The 13,062-nt window shown below is 44.0% G+C and overlaps 1 protein-coding gene across 2 annotated transcripts in view; it reads right to left on the bottom strand.

The window, feature by feature from the left end:
- The window catches only part of LOC141011449 (nectin-2-like), an 82,167-nt gene that overhangs the window by 50,601 nt on the left and 18,504 nt on the right, over positions 1-13,062 (bottom strand). For both annotated transcript variants that reach the window (XM_073484610.1, XM_073484609.1), the window contains exons 2-3: positions 1,235-1,344; positions 101-350 (exon numbers count right to left, since the gene is read on the bottom strand). In XM_073484610.1, the coding sequence (XP_073340711.1) occupies positions 101-350; positions 1,235-1,344 (360 nt within the window). The remainder of the gene's footprint in view (positions 1-100; positions 351-1,234; positions 1,345-13,062) is intronic.

The following is a 13,062-nucleotide window of genomic DNA, read 5'->3' as shown; positions in this document are numbered from 1 at the left end:
TAACGTACTTCCACGTTAGCGTTAGTTTTTAGACTCAGAAAATCTGTGAATGGTCAATGGTTTGTACATAAGCAGTATATAGATTATTTGTGTGCCTTACCCAGCATGACCAGGTATGTGATGCCTTGCTCATTGCCACTGGGGTAGGTAGCATACTCGCAGATGTACTTCCCCTCGTCGGTCATCCTAACTTCGCTTATCTGGATGGAAGGACTGGCCAGGTTTGGGGGACTGGGTGTGAAGCTGACTCTGCCCTTGACGGGTGACTCGGGGTAGTTGGGGTCAAAGTTGGGGTGAAACACGGCGATGTTGATCCTCTCGCCCTCTTTCGGCTCATAGATCCACGTCACCTGTGGTGGAGGAGGCACAGGGGTCAGCAGTTAGGATGCGTACAGTGACTGAGGAAAACAACAGCCCTCATTTATCATGGCACTGATAAGCGACACTGGAGGGCTTTATAAGACTTCCACATTTTGCTGTAAACTCCACGGGGCAGCGTTCACAGCATCACAATCAAATAAGTGGAGCAGGTATGACTATGGATGTGAAGCTTTTCAGGAGCGACACTGTCTCTCTCTCAGCTGCTCTTAGCGGAACTGAGCAGAGTTGTGCACTTCCCACTTGAATGAGATGCAACTAAGAAGTGTTTCCATTACCATATTCAATCCCCTAAAGCAAAATGAAGCTTAGTATTGTTTGTTTGGAGTAATAAAACATTAAGCCTAAATGTGATAAAAAACCTATTACTAGCCGTAGGATGATTTCTGCAGGCTATGATTTGTTAGATTAAGGTTTAATGTGCCAGATAAACAAGGCTTCTGGACTTGTATTATATCATTTATTGTTTATTTTGATTGCAATGAATTGCTCTCGTCGACCTGTGAGACTAACTCTCACACACCAGCACAATCAGTTTGATGCATAATTGACGAATGCTTTATTTCACAGAGAAATAGCCACATGTTTAGTCAAATATGAAATTGTGTATTCGCTAAATGTCCATCGTCTGTTCGCTTGGATTGTGAAAGCAAATTGTAGTCCTGAGCAATTTCAACAAATTACTGTGACAAGTCAGCACAATGAGCTGCAATTTCGGGATGAAACAGACATTTTCATTAGAACTTCACACCACAAACCCAGTTTAGAGTTAATATGAGTGTGGCGGTATCCAGGGGTAATCAAATCCCAACTGAAAACAATGAAAACAATTGTATCAGGGCAGTGTGTATCTGACCATTGTGAGCTGAATCCCAGTGGCATCCGTGAAGGCACAGCGCAGGTTGACTGTCTGGCCGGGATACGACGACACCTCCGGCTCCACCTTCACCCGCTGACCTGAGGCTCCTGGGAGGAACAGAGAAAGAGAAATATTAATGTCGGCCGTTTCCTTCATTCCCAAACGAGGAAGGGGCGTTGAGGAAACGCAGCAGAGGGATCGTGTTGGTACAAAGCCTCCTGATGATAAATGAGGAGAGAGTGGAAGTGTCTGGTACAACAGAGGACAGCATTAGTGAACCCAGGCAAGTAGGCCAAGAGTCTGGTATCTCTCTATGACTGTGCGTATGGATGGAGCGGCCGAAAAAAAAGAGGATGTGTGGTGAAAAAAAAAAAAAGAGGAAAACCAGTTCTCTTTTGCACTAAGGTCATAAATCATCTGGATGGGTTATGCTTTTCTATAGCCTGCCATTTGCTGTGCCGACACATTCCTGTGTAACAGCAAAGAGTCAAAATAAATACGCTTTTCTTGGTGTGTTGTGTCAGTGGGCGTGTGAGAAACAGTAAGAGCGAGGGAGCTTTAGAACGACAATCTGTCCGTGTATGCGAGTGTGTGTGTGTAATCCAGGTCTCTGTGAAAATGTAATTACTTGTATGAGTAAGCGCGCATTAGTGTATGTCAGCAAGATGGCACCTGTTTTAAGTAAGAGTGGATTACCTGCGGATACACAACTTCAAATGTCTGCAGCCAGGGCTACGTGCGCGAACGCGTGTTCGCTCACAGTGTGTTTACCAGCAAGCTACACACATATAACAGCACCAGTGAAACACAATTTCCCCTAAAGACAAACAATTACTTGCAGAACTAGTTCCACCAGTTTGTGCTGAGCCAAAGCTATTGTGTTGAAACTAATATGATCTGCAGGGCTGATGGAAAACACACACGCACGCACACGAAAACATGAAACCCATAGGCTAGGAGATAAGAGGAAAGGCCAGTGCTGTCTTTCTCTTTTGACGAGCAATAAACACCACACCTTCCCCTTCTCTGGGGAGATCTGAGATATCAATACGGAGGAAGAGGAGAGGGAGGAAGGAGCAACAAACTGAGTGGGAAAGTGGAGGAAAACAAGCCTTTCCTAGAATAACACCAGCTCTCACAGGACCAGCCCAATTTACAACCACAAAACAACCCCCTTGTAGCCACAGAGGAACCTCCGGACAACCACTAAGCAGCCCGTGGGAGCAGCACAGAGCCTTATTGGGCTGGAAAGAGGAACAGCTCGCTCGTTTTTTTCCTGTCATAGACACACATATCTGCACAAGGGGACACACAAAAGCATGCGCACACACACTCATACACATGACAGCTTTATTGTCGAGCTCCTGGCCTGTGATCTTTCAGATGTCTACAGCATTTAGAGAGGATCAAGCTACAAGTCTCCGTCAATCTACCTGAACTGGTCTGACTAACAACAGATTAGCTTTGGGAATGGGAGCTGTACTCTGGTTACCAAACGGCGTCGCAGAGAAAGAGTAAAGGGGATGAAGGTTTCTTGAAACCCTTCATTACTAGTCTTGATTAGGGTGTATGGAACGAGCCTGACATGTCGCAGGCTGTTAAACAATGTGGCACTGAAGATAAAGTTACCCCGCCTCAGGTTTTCGCTTGTTTGCACATGTGCAAATTCACACGCAAACACATGCACACACATGCACAGCTGCTGCGTCCACACACATTATGTGGGGGCAGAGCCGAGCTGGACCTGTTGTCTGTCATTCAGAGGCAATAAGAGGAGAGCCAACGCAGGTCAACTCCTGCCAGAGCTCAGATGAGAGACAGGCTGGCCTTATGAGACTCTATACAGCCCCGGGGAAATGAATATTACACACAAGACATACAGAGTCTTGCACGGCTTCATCTTCCATGATGGTCCCCACACCCCAGCTCTGAAGACTCAGAGCGTCTGTGTCATTAGAACAGCAGACACAGAGAAGAAAAGTCAGCGTGTGCATGCGTGTGCGTGTACACGGAAACAACAGACTTTTGGAAAATCCTGAGGCAAGTGGCATTTGAAATAGTAATTGTCAGTATAAATATTTAGAGAGCATTGGTCATATTAAACAGAAAAGAGAGCGTGAAGAGGCGGGGGCAGAGAGGAACTAAGGGAATTAGAGAATAAAAGACGGTTCAAGGGTACGACTGAGAAGAAAGGAGGAGCGACAAGAGAGGGAGACAGACGGAGGGAGAGAACTAGAGGGTTGGAGGGGAGGAGAGTAAGAACAGAAGCCTTGTGTCACCGCTGCTCTACTTACAGTAGCTCTACTGCCTGCAGGTGACAGACAAGAAACGCCACGAAAACCAAACGCACATGAACAAACAAACACGTGCACACACAAGCTGCCCTCTTCCACATCCTCCAAGTGGTCAGATGTCACCATCATAAATACTGTCACCTATCATTATGTCTTTAACACCCACATGATGTGCACACACACACATTATGCTGATGGTGCTGCGACAGCCCTGCCATATTAACACAGTTCTCTCTGATCCCCTGCCTGGTCACGCTGACATTTCCATATTTCCCACCGTTCGTCTGTGAAGACGAAAATGAATCAAGAAGGAAGGAGGAGAGGAAGTGTGCTAGGAGGATGGAAGGATGAAAGAAGGAGACGAGAGACAGCCTGGGAATGCCAAAGTGATGGAGGATAAGAGCAGAGGAGGGGCGGGTGAGGGGGTGTAAAGGAAAGTGGGGATGAAAGTGTGTGAAGAGAATCGGTGCCAGGAATAGAGAATGAAAGAGGGAGCGAAAACAGAAAGTGGTGAGAGAAGAGGAGTGGAGGAGGATCTCGAAGAGGAGACGGTGTGAGCTATAAACAAGGTTAATAGGAGACTGCTGAGGGACAAAAGAGAGACATTTAGACGAGAGAAATAAGGGACGTGAGAGAGGAAGTAGGTGAAAGAAAGACCAAGAGCGAGGCGATGTGAGAAACTAAAAATGGAGAGGTGTGAGGGGGGTGATACAGGTAGAGAGAAACAGAGCGAGGAGAGGCAGCTGAGGGGAGAAGAGCAGGAGGTGGTGTAGAGCAGCGAGCGGCAGGTTAGGCTCCACACATGACCTTGTGAGAAACAGTGTGGCTGTGAATTGAGAGATAGAGGGGGAAAAAAACACAGCAACATCGTGAATGAGCCAGAGGAAGCGAGAAAGCAACTCAACAAAAATACTCAAAATCCTAATTTGCTCTGCAGCCCATTTTAGCCAGCCGTGGCTTATGAAACCAACATACGCTTATCAGCCTGTGTCCGCCTGCCTCGCTGCCTGACTGCGACGCCTAATGGCATTCATGTCCTCTGCCTGATCCCCACTATAGTGGAGAAAAGCACAGCGTCAGGGGGACAGGGAGTGCAGGCCATCACCTAAAATATCTAATGGCCTTCAGAGCTCACTGACTCTCTGCCATTTCATCAAGCTAGTGGCTACGCACTGTCAGGTGGGCCTAGAATGAAGCTTTCCCATTCTCCATGTTCTTAAAGATTGCTTCCTCGCACATACGGTGTGTGTGTGTGTGTGTGTGTGTGTGTGTGTGTGTGTGTGTGTGTGTGTGTGTGTGTGTGTGTGTGTGTATGTATGTATATGTGTGTGTAATTCTGAGCGAGAAAGAGATAGAGAGAATGTGGGTGTGTTTTCCTTTGGCCTTTCTAGCGCGCTGCTGTCTCAATAAGCATTCTGGGCTTTCATTATTCTTCCAGGTCGGTGCGAATTTCTCCATTTCCATTATTCTCTTGTTGTTGTTATTGTTATGCCCACCCTCTCTACTCCTGAAGAGTAATAGCTTTGATACAAGCAGTATGAAGTGCAGGCTGGAGCGTCACTATTCTGTCCTGATGGAATCTGTCTCAGACTTTTTCTTCCTCAAACATAATCTTTTTCTGACAGGGGAATTAGAATGATTCCCAGCCCACCTTTCCGACTTGATGACTTCACATGCACGAGTTTTGGACCTGAGGGTGGCTCTTGTGATGTAATGAAATGAGTTTTTCCTGATTCGGTTAGACCCATTTTGGTCAGACTTCACAATATTGTGAGTGCAGTATATGAACCAATTCTGCAGGCTGGGTGGCTTAATGTTGCTTGTGACAATAATGACGGAAACTCGTAATCATGAGTAATAGGCCTGCACAGCATGAGGAAAATCTGCAACATGCAAAAACACTGTTTAATATGAGTTGTGATAAATAAATAGATATATATTGAAGTGCCCATATTAAAGGAGACATATTATGCTCATTTTCAGGTTCGTTATTTTATTTTGGGTTACTACCAGTATAGGTTTACATGCTTTAATGCTCAAAAAACACATCAGTTTTTTCAGTTTTTAGATCCTGTCTCTTTAAGGCTGATTAATGGGTTGATGGACAGACATGAATTATCGTTAAGCTTGATGCTCAGTGAATAATAAATAATGTTCATTCAAAAAGAAAAAAGGTGCAGGAATGTCGAGGCCAACCCTTTGAAACTATTCAGCTTCATCTTTCAGCACATGATGTACCTTGGACTTTGAAAGATGCCATAAAATTTCTCACTCATAATAAATGCATGTTGAAAGTCCATGTTATCATATATTCCCCTGCTATGATTAACAGTATCCAATTGTACGTGCCCACAAACAAGAACCTGAATGTTAGAGTTGGTTAAGTATTATCCATTAGATCATGTTGCTTTTTCATTGTTCAGTGGTCTCGGTTTTATTCTCAGTACAGTGTCTGCGTGTTTGTGCACTGGCCTTGGATACAAGTGGTTTCTAAATGAAAGCTCTGCCAAATACCAGCTTTGTGAGGCTCCCGATGTGCAATTTTGGTTTTTTTGAGACATTGGCACAGAGATGCCGATTCAATTCCACGATTATTACTGGGTCTGTACTTTTGTACAGTGCAGCTTGTAAGTATTGGGACAGTGACATATTTTTCCGTTGTTTTGGCTCTGTACTCCAGCAAATGGCCCTGAAATGAAACAACAACTGAGATTAAAGTGCTGACTTTCAGCTTAAAGGGTGTTTGAGAGTGTTTGTGTCCATGCTGTTCACCTCCTGTGTGGGAGTCGTAGCCTTTTTTTTGTGTATAGTCCAACTCTTCAACGGTGAATGTCCAAACATGTCATGACTATTGTGTCTCCCATAAAGAGCAACAGATTGTAGCGAGAGAACTGCCTCACTAAATCTTCAAATCTGTTCCTTTTATCACTGGAGATACTGTAATATTGCAGTTTTTGTGGCTGAAGCACCTGCAATTTGTGCGCTGAATAGTCATCTCTTTAGAGCTCTGTTAGCTCCTTTGTGCAGCTTTAGAAAAACTCATAAGCAGAGTCGGTCAGACGTGTATTAAAGCTGACACACGCCGTCTGACATTCTACTTTAAATGGCCCGCCTGTAAAGCTGCTCTTGTTACTGACTTCTGTGTGATGTTGCCATCATTTGTGTCCAAACTGGAGCAGCAACACTGCTGTGGCTGCATGTCATGTCCAAACTGCTGCTGGTGTGTACTAATAGCCATTATCAGCTGGAGTCTGGAGCAGCACCAACCCCAACCTGCCGTCTGCTGCTGCTACCCGACACTTGCAGCACTGGATCCTCTGACCTTCACACGCACACACACGAATGCGAGCACACATACAGCCACACAAACCTGAAAAGAACGTGCATACACTGTGCATGCACACACACACATTTAGATGTGGATACTTTAGTATGCAGGGAGAGGAGTGGGAATGCAGCTTAGCTTTGACAGGCGAGGCAGTTTGACAAGCCAAGAATAAAACTAGGAAATGAAGACTTGAGATGTGTCTCGTCTTCTCATTGACCTTTCCACTGGGCTCTCTATAAGGGACCAATCGATGGCACATGAGAAAGCTAGATTTAGGAGTAGCTACTGCTCATTTGGACTTCTCCAATGACATCGTATAATAATATATTCGTGCCGTTAGCTTTACTGGTGGGAGCAATCGACTTGAAAGCACCCTTGTTTGATAAAGACGCACACTTCAAAGACTTCAAGGCTATCGTGTGAGATCTGCACTCAAAAACCACCATAGATATTCATTTAACTTGGAAATGTAACAAAGAAAAACCTGGTGTAAAAGGGGCTTGGTGTTACAGCGAGGTTGCATGCAGGAGACAGGAGGTAAAAAACCAACCCCCGTGATGCAACAGGAGCAGAGGAAAAAAAGGTGCAAGAAGAAGGGAGTGCTACATTTCACTTTGTTCACAGTGACATGATGAAATATTTGATAACTGAGTCTGTGGAAAGAGAAGAGGAGTCAAAGACACAGGCAGAAATGAGGAAGGGAGGCAGAAATGCATGAAATGTAACAGAAGGGGAGCGAAGGAGAAATAGGGGTTTGGAGGGAGGGACATGGGGAGACATGAACAGGCTTCAAAGTGCCAAGGAGAAATGAACAGCTGGAGGAGAAATCTGCACTGGGAGGTGTGTGTGTTTGGCGAGTGTGTGTATGTGTGTACAAGCATGCATCTGTATACTGATGCATATTCCCATTTAGTTGCCTGTTTATAACAAACATGCCCTAGGACTGGAGCGAATATCATTTGCAAAAATAAGCATTTGCCAATTCAATTAAGTGTATCATCTTAATGAAAGAAGACCCAGCAGGGAAGTTTAAAACCCCTCAGAAAATACATTTTAAACTCTCGAAACGGTTTAAACTTCAGCTCGAAGTGCCAAAACTTCCTGCCTTGAAAGCTGGACCATAACCTTCGTCTTACACTGAGACTAAGTCTATACAGTATGCATGAGTTTCAGAGTAAGAGGAAACTGTTCAAGTATAGGAATTCACAATGGGATCTCCTTGCCGTTTAACTGCAGGACCCTGACATCAAATTACATCCACAATAGCCCATGCGTACCTCTCTCTGTGGAACTCTCTTGCTCCCTCATCCTCTATCTTGCATTCGCAGTTATGTACGTACAACAAACAGAATATTTCAGGTCAAGCAAGCTGTAGCGGTTGGGCAGGTCTGTAATGGGAAACTGTGTTTGTTTGAATTAAATTGGAAAAACAGCAGTGATCCATCAAACATACATGGTGGTTTCTTTTGTTTTTCTGCAGCGCATCGCACCTTGCAACAGGATGAAACTTACAGCCAACAACATACATAACACACTTAATCATTTAGCATCTGCCAAGCTAAGGGAAAACCATGCATAAGAGATACAAATGATTTGCAAAGGAGTCAAAATGGTTTGTGTGTGGTTGGGGTGAGACAAAACACATTTCCACACGTACAACTGCGAGGTAAAGCATAACCACGGGTAGACAGAAACACCATCGTACACACATAGGATGGAGAGGCACTCCTCTCCACCGGGTGAATAATTCATCCACGGGTAAGAACGAAGGCAGTGTGCTCTCCTCCTCCTCCTCTCATCTCTTCATTATTGATAAACACCAACATCTACACGGTACCTGACCCGGGAGAGAGAGGGGAGGGAGAGCGAGCGAGGGAAGCTGGTCAAAGAGGAAAGACCGTGATAAAAGATTGACCCTGGGGCATGAAAAAATACAGCAACTGTGTTAAAGTAGAGGTGTATAAAGCTCATCAGAGAAAAAAGAAAGGCCATAAGACACGAGCGAGGTTTTATGGCGTCGCATGTTTTCATCTGGCGCTCGGCCCGTTTAGGGTCAGTAAAGCCTCGCTTGTAACATGCAGTTTACTGTGGACAGAAAGGACACCGTTCTCCTGGGCCAAACAAATAACTGCTTCTATACTGTCTTGCTACTGCTATCGCTCCAACCCACTGAATAAGTGACTGAATAACTTACTGGCTGGATGGCTGACAGACACCCAGCTCCCCCGCGGCTCCTAGCTCTGCTTTGTCTGCTAGGGCCCTGCACATCATTCTACCTCCACCACACTCGCCTTCTCTCCGCATCGCTCACTTTCTTTTTTTTTTTCCTCCCTCTGTGCCATAGCCCTGTCCTGTCTTTTCATTTTGGAATAAATCCTTTTCATCCCTCTGGCTCATTCTCCTCTTCCTTGACTACTTTTTTTTTTTTAAGTCTGCTAGTTCTTTTTCTGTCTGACTTCTTCATTCTAGCCTTGTGTGCCATCGCTCCTCATGGTAATTGTACTGGGCATGTTATTTTAGCCCTGCATGTAATTTTGGGTTTTACTGCGGGGTGACCATAGTGACAGATCTGCAGTCAGTGCGGGAGTATAAAATGTAAATCCGCGGCTTTGAGAAAACATTTTTTTCCGACAGGTCTGGGGTCAGAGTCTGGGAAATATCTTGATCTATTCTTCCATTATGCATGCTAAGGCCTTGCACCTCTTTATCAGGTCTAGCAGTAAGCTCGCCAAGAAAAATCCTTCAGACTTCACTTTCTGAATGACTTTGGGAGCGTGTGTGTGCGTGCACATCCAGAGTCTGGCAGCAACTTACTTCAGAAATAGGCATGAATTAAAGGATCAGGCTAAAGTCAGAAGTGCACAGCTGGAGTAAAGTGCCATGTACTTCTACAAATGTCCGAAGCGGGATGTGCGTGTGTGTCTCTCTCGTCATCCATCATTTTGTGTATACATCCATCCCTCCCTTGGTATGTCAGCTGTTAACGTGATGTGATTATGCGTCCTATTTTCGCCTCCCTAACAACACTTGAATGTGAGAGTCTACCGAGGTGTCAGAGAGGATATTTCAGGCTGGGTGTGATCCTTACCCCGAATTAAAAACCCAAGCCGCCTGTTAAAGTGAGAGGAATTCCATGACAACCCTGCCCCCGGACCCAAACACAGCTGTGTTTCCAGGTTTTTCATCGTTCACCTTTACTTCACCTTGAGTGAGTGGGTGGGGGGACTTCATTCCCCAGCTGCTCTTCCCACAGTGTCAGGGCTGCCACTCAGCCTGCTACTGACGAGCCCATTGGTCAACAACGCTGTCAATGCGCAGCTCATTCATAGTTGAGGGGGTGAGAGACCAATCCAATTTATACTGCACATTAAAGGATTAAAACGCCGTCTCCCTCATATCGGTGATACGAGGGAGACAGCTATTAGCACACTCAATCTGTCAGGAGGATCACACAGCATGTTACCAAATCAATGCCAGCCATATGGAAGACAGAAGGTCAGACATCGCAAGCAAACAAACAAGGAGGTGCGTACCAATATTATGATAAACTGATGACTGTGTCCGTCACAACAACCAGCTGGATTGAATTACTGACGGGCTGTGTAGGAGCAAAGTAGTCTGCAGGGAAAAGATTTGTGAGGACAGCCAAGTTATGTTCCAAAATATCACACCCACCACTTAAAAAAAAAAAGAAAAAGAAAAAGTAGAGCCTGTCTACTTTTGCAAAAGTCTTGCTAACACAGGAGCAAAAGTTGGAATTAATTGTGATTATGACTCACTCATTAGCAAAAACACAGCAGTGTATTTGCTTAAATGTTAGAGATACGGAAAGCCGATTAGTATGCCTGCATTTTGAAAATATATGAGAGATCTTTTTTGCAGATGAGCGCAACAATGAGGTGGGAAGATGGCAACAATTAGCAAACATCAGGCAGGTAGGATGTGGCGAACAGAAGAAAAAGAAAGGAGCAGAGGACAATAGATAACTGAAGCAATTAAAAGCAGAAAGAGACCCCGCGTTGTATATCATAACAGCTGCATTGTTTGAGTCAGAGTTTCCTTCCCGCAGGTCTGCAGTGAGCCGTGAGGGCGGAGGTGAACGGCCCATTGTCTTCGAGACTCAATGGGAGGCAGGTAAGATGAAACTCTGCACTTCCAACACAAACCTCCTATCAGTTCTCCCGTAAAGGAGGAGGGGAAAGGTGATACCGAGGAGGGAGGGGATGAAACAGGCATAGAAAGGAAAAGAAAAAGAAGGTGTGGTTTGGAGTTTCTGTGAGGTACAATGGAGCATGAGAGCAATAAACAGCAGGCTCGTATGAGGAGGTTGAGCTTCCTTTTAAACTGAATGTTAAGATTAAGTCTGATTATTCTCTGAAGGACAGCCACAATGACATCTTGCCTTGGGAACATGGTGTATTGTTTGATTTTGATGGATGGATGGATGAATGAACAACTAATAGACAGACATACAGCTCAAGGAGACAGATCAAAGAGGGAGGGACGCATACCCCGATATTTCCTCTTGAGTCAGTCTGTTGAATAAAATTAAACAAAACAGAACAAATGTGGCTGGCCGTGCGGCCACAGCCAAGGTAAAATAACAATAAAAGAGGATTTCTCTGAGGATCTATACACAAAGCTGATTTAGTTATTCTTCGAGAGGTGAGTGCGTGACAACTCAAATAATGAACTGCAGTAAAAAATAATAAAATAAAAAATACTACAAAGTAATCAGACAAGACAAATTAAAAGCTCTACAATAAATGATACAACTAAAACCACCATTAAAATAGCCAGAGGAGATAAAAAAGAAGCAGGTAATGAATAGCAATGCCCTAATGGGAGACGTAAAAACTGTGTGTCAGTATGCGCAGCACTTTCCTTACAATTTGCTGGCCACAAAGGGAATCCAAGTACGTGTTGCATTCTAATAAACTTCAAAATGTTGTGAAAAATACTCAAAGACATTTATGTCCTTTAGCGATAAGCTATGAAAGCTCCAGATAAAGGAGAAGGTCAAATGACTCAACAAAAGATTGCTAAGAGTGACAAGCTGTGCTGACTCATTCAGGGAAGACAGTCTTTACTGACAACATTTGACCATTACTGTATTAACATACAACCTTGATTAATAGATTGAACGCTTCACAGGACTAACTTGTTGATAAATGTAACGCTCTCAGGCTGTTTAAACACTGTATCTTTTTGTAGAAAGATAGTTGATTGTCGAGTCTCTTCCCATTAATCCATCCATCCATCCATTTGCAGGGTTGCAGGGCACTGGAGTCGATCCAAGCCAACATTGGGTGATTGGCAGGATACAACAGTCTCATGCACAGATAAATAACCAATCAAAATCAAATACCAAATTGGGTCTTTTGCGTTGGACCTGAACCATCAACCCAAAGCTTTTGGATTTGACGATCTGCGAATAATAATAACAATCAGCTATCTTTCTCCAGAATTAAGTGTCATAGTGTTGCTTTAATGTTATGTTTGTTAGACAATCGATGCAAAACAACAACTGTTTTGATAATCGATTAATTATTTACAATCGATTATTTAGGTTATTTAGCAAGCACAAATGCCAAATATTTACTAGCTCTAGCCTCTCTAATGTGAGGACTTGGAGAATATCTGTTATATTGGATTATAAAATTATATATTGCAACTTGTAACTTCTGCTGCTTAGTTTCAGCCGCACCGTTTCAAGATGCACCACACAGATTGTTTTGGTGCACGTATGACAAAAGCATCCTGGAGCCCTGTAATGTTGAATCTATCCCTATAAATTATAAGAACGATTGACGATTGAAAATAAAGAACCAGGCTTCTGTTCTGAAGATCACAACTTCTGTAGTTTCATCAGTAATGATGAAAAGCAAAAGCAGGTCAACCAATCGAATGCCATTCAATGAAAACTCCTGCTGTCTGTCAGTCAAAGAAATAAATAGAATACATCTATTAAACAATGAGGTTAATTAATGAGGTTAATTAAAATCAAAACCCAATCAAAAACCAATCTTTCTATTTAAAGACACGCTTGCATGTTAAGAGTAGGAGTCTCCGATCAGTCTTCTTCTAGATGTTTGTACTGAGGATAAACAGCTTGGCATCCTCCACACTGTTTTTACCTGTCTGGGAGGGGAACAGCGGTGGATTGAGTTTCCCCTCAATAACAGTATGCTCCCTGCTTTTAG

Source organism: Pagrus major, chromosome 17, assembly GCF_040436345.1.
Source record: "Pagrus major chromosome 17, Pma_NU_1.0".
Classification (NCBI taxonomy): Eukaryota; Metazoa; Chordata; class Actinopteri; order Spariformes; family Sparidae; genus Pagrus; species Pagrus major.
Note: the sequence above shows the minus strand (reverse complement) of the source record. Positions and strands in the feature narration are given on the sequence as shown.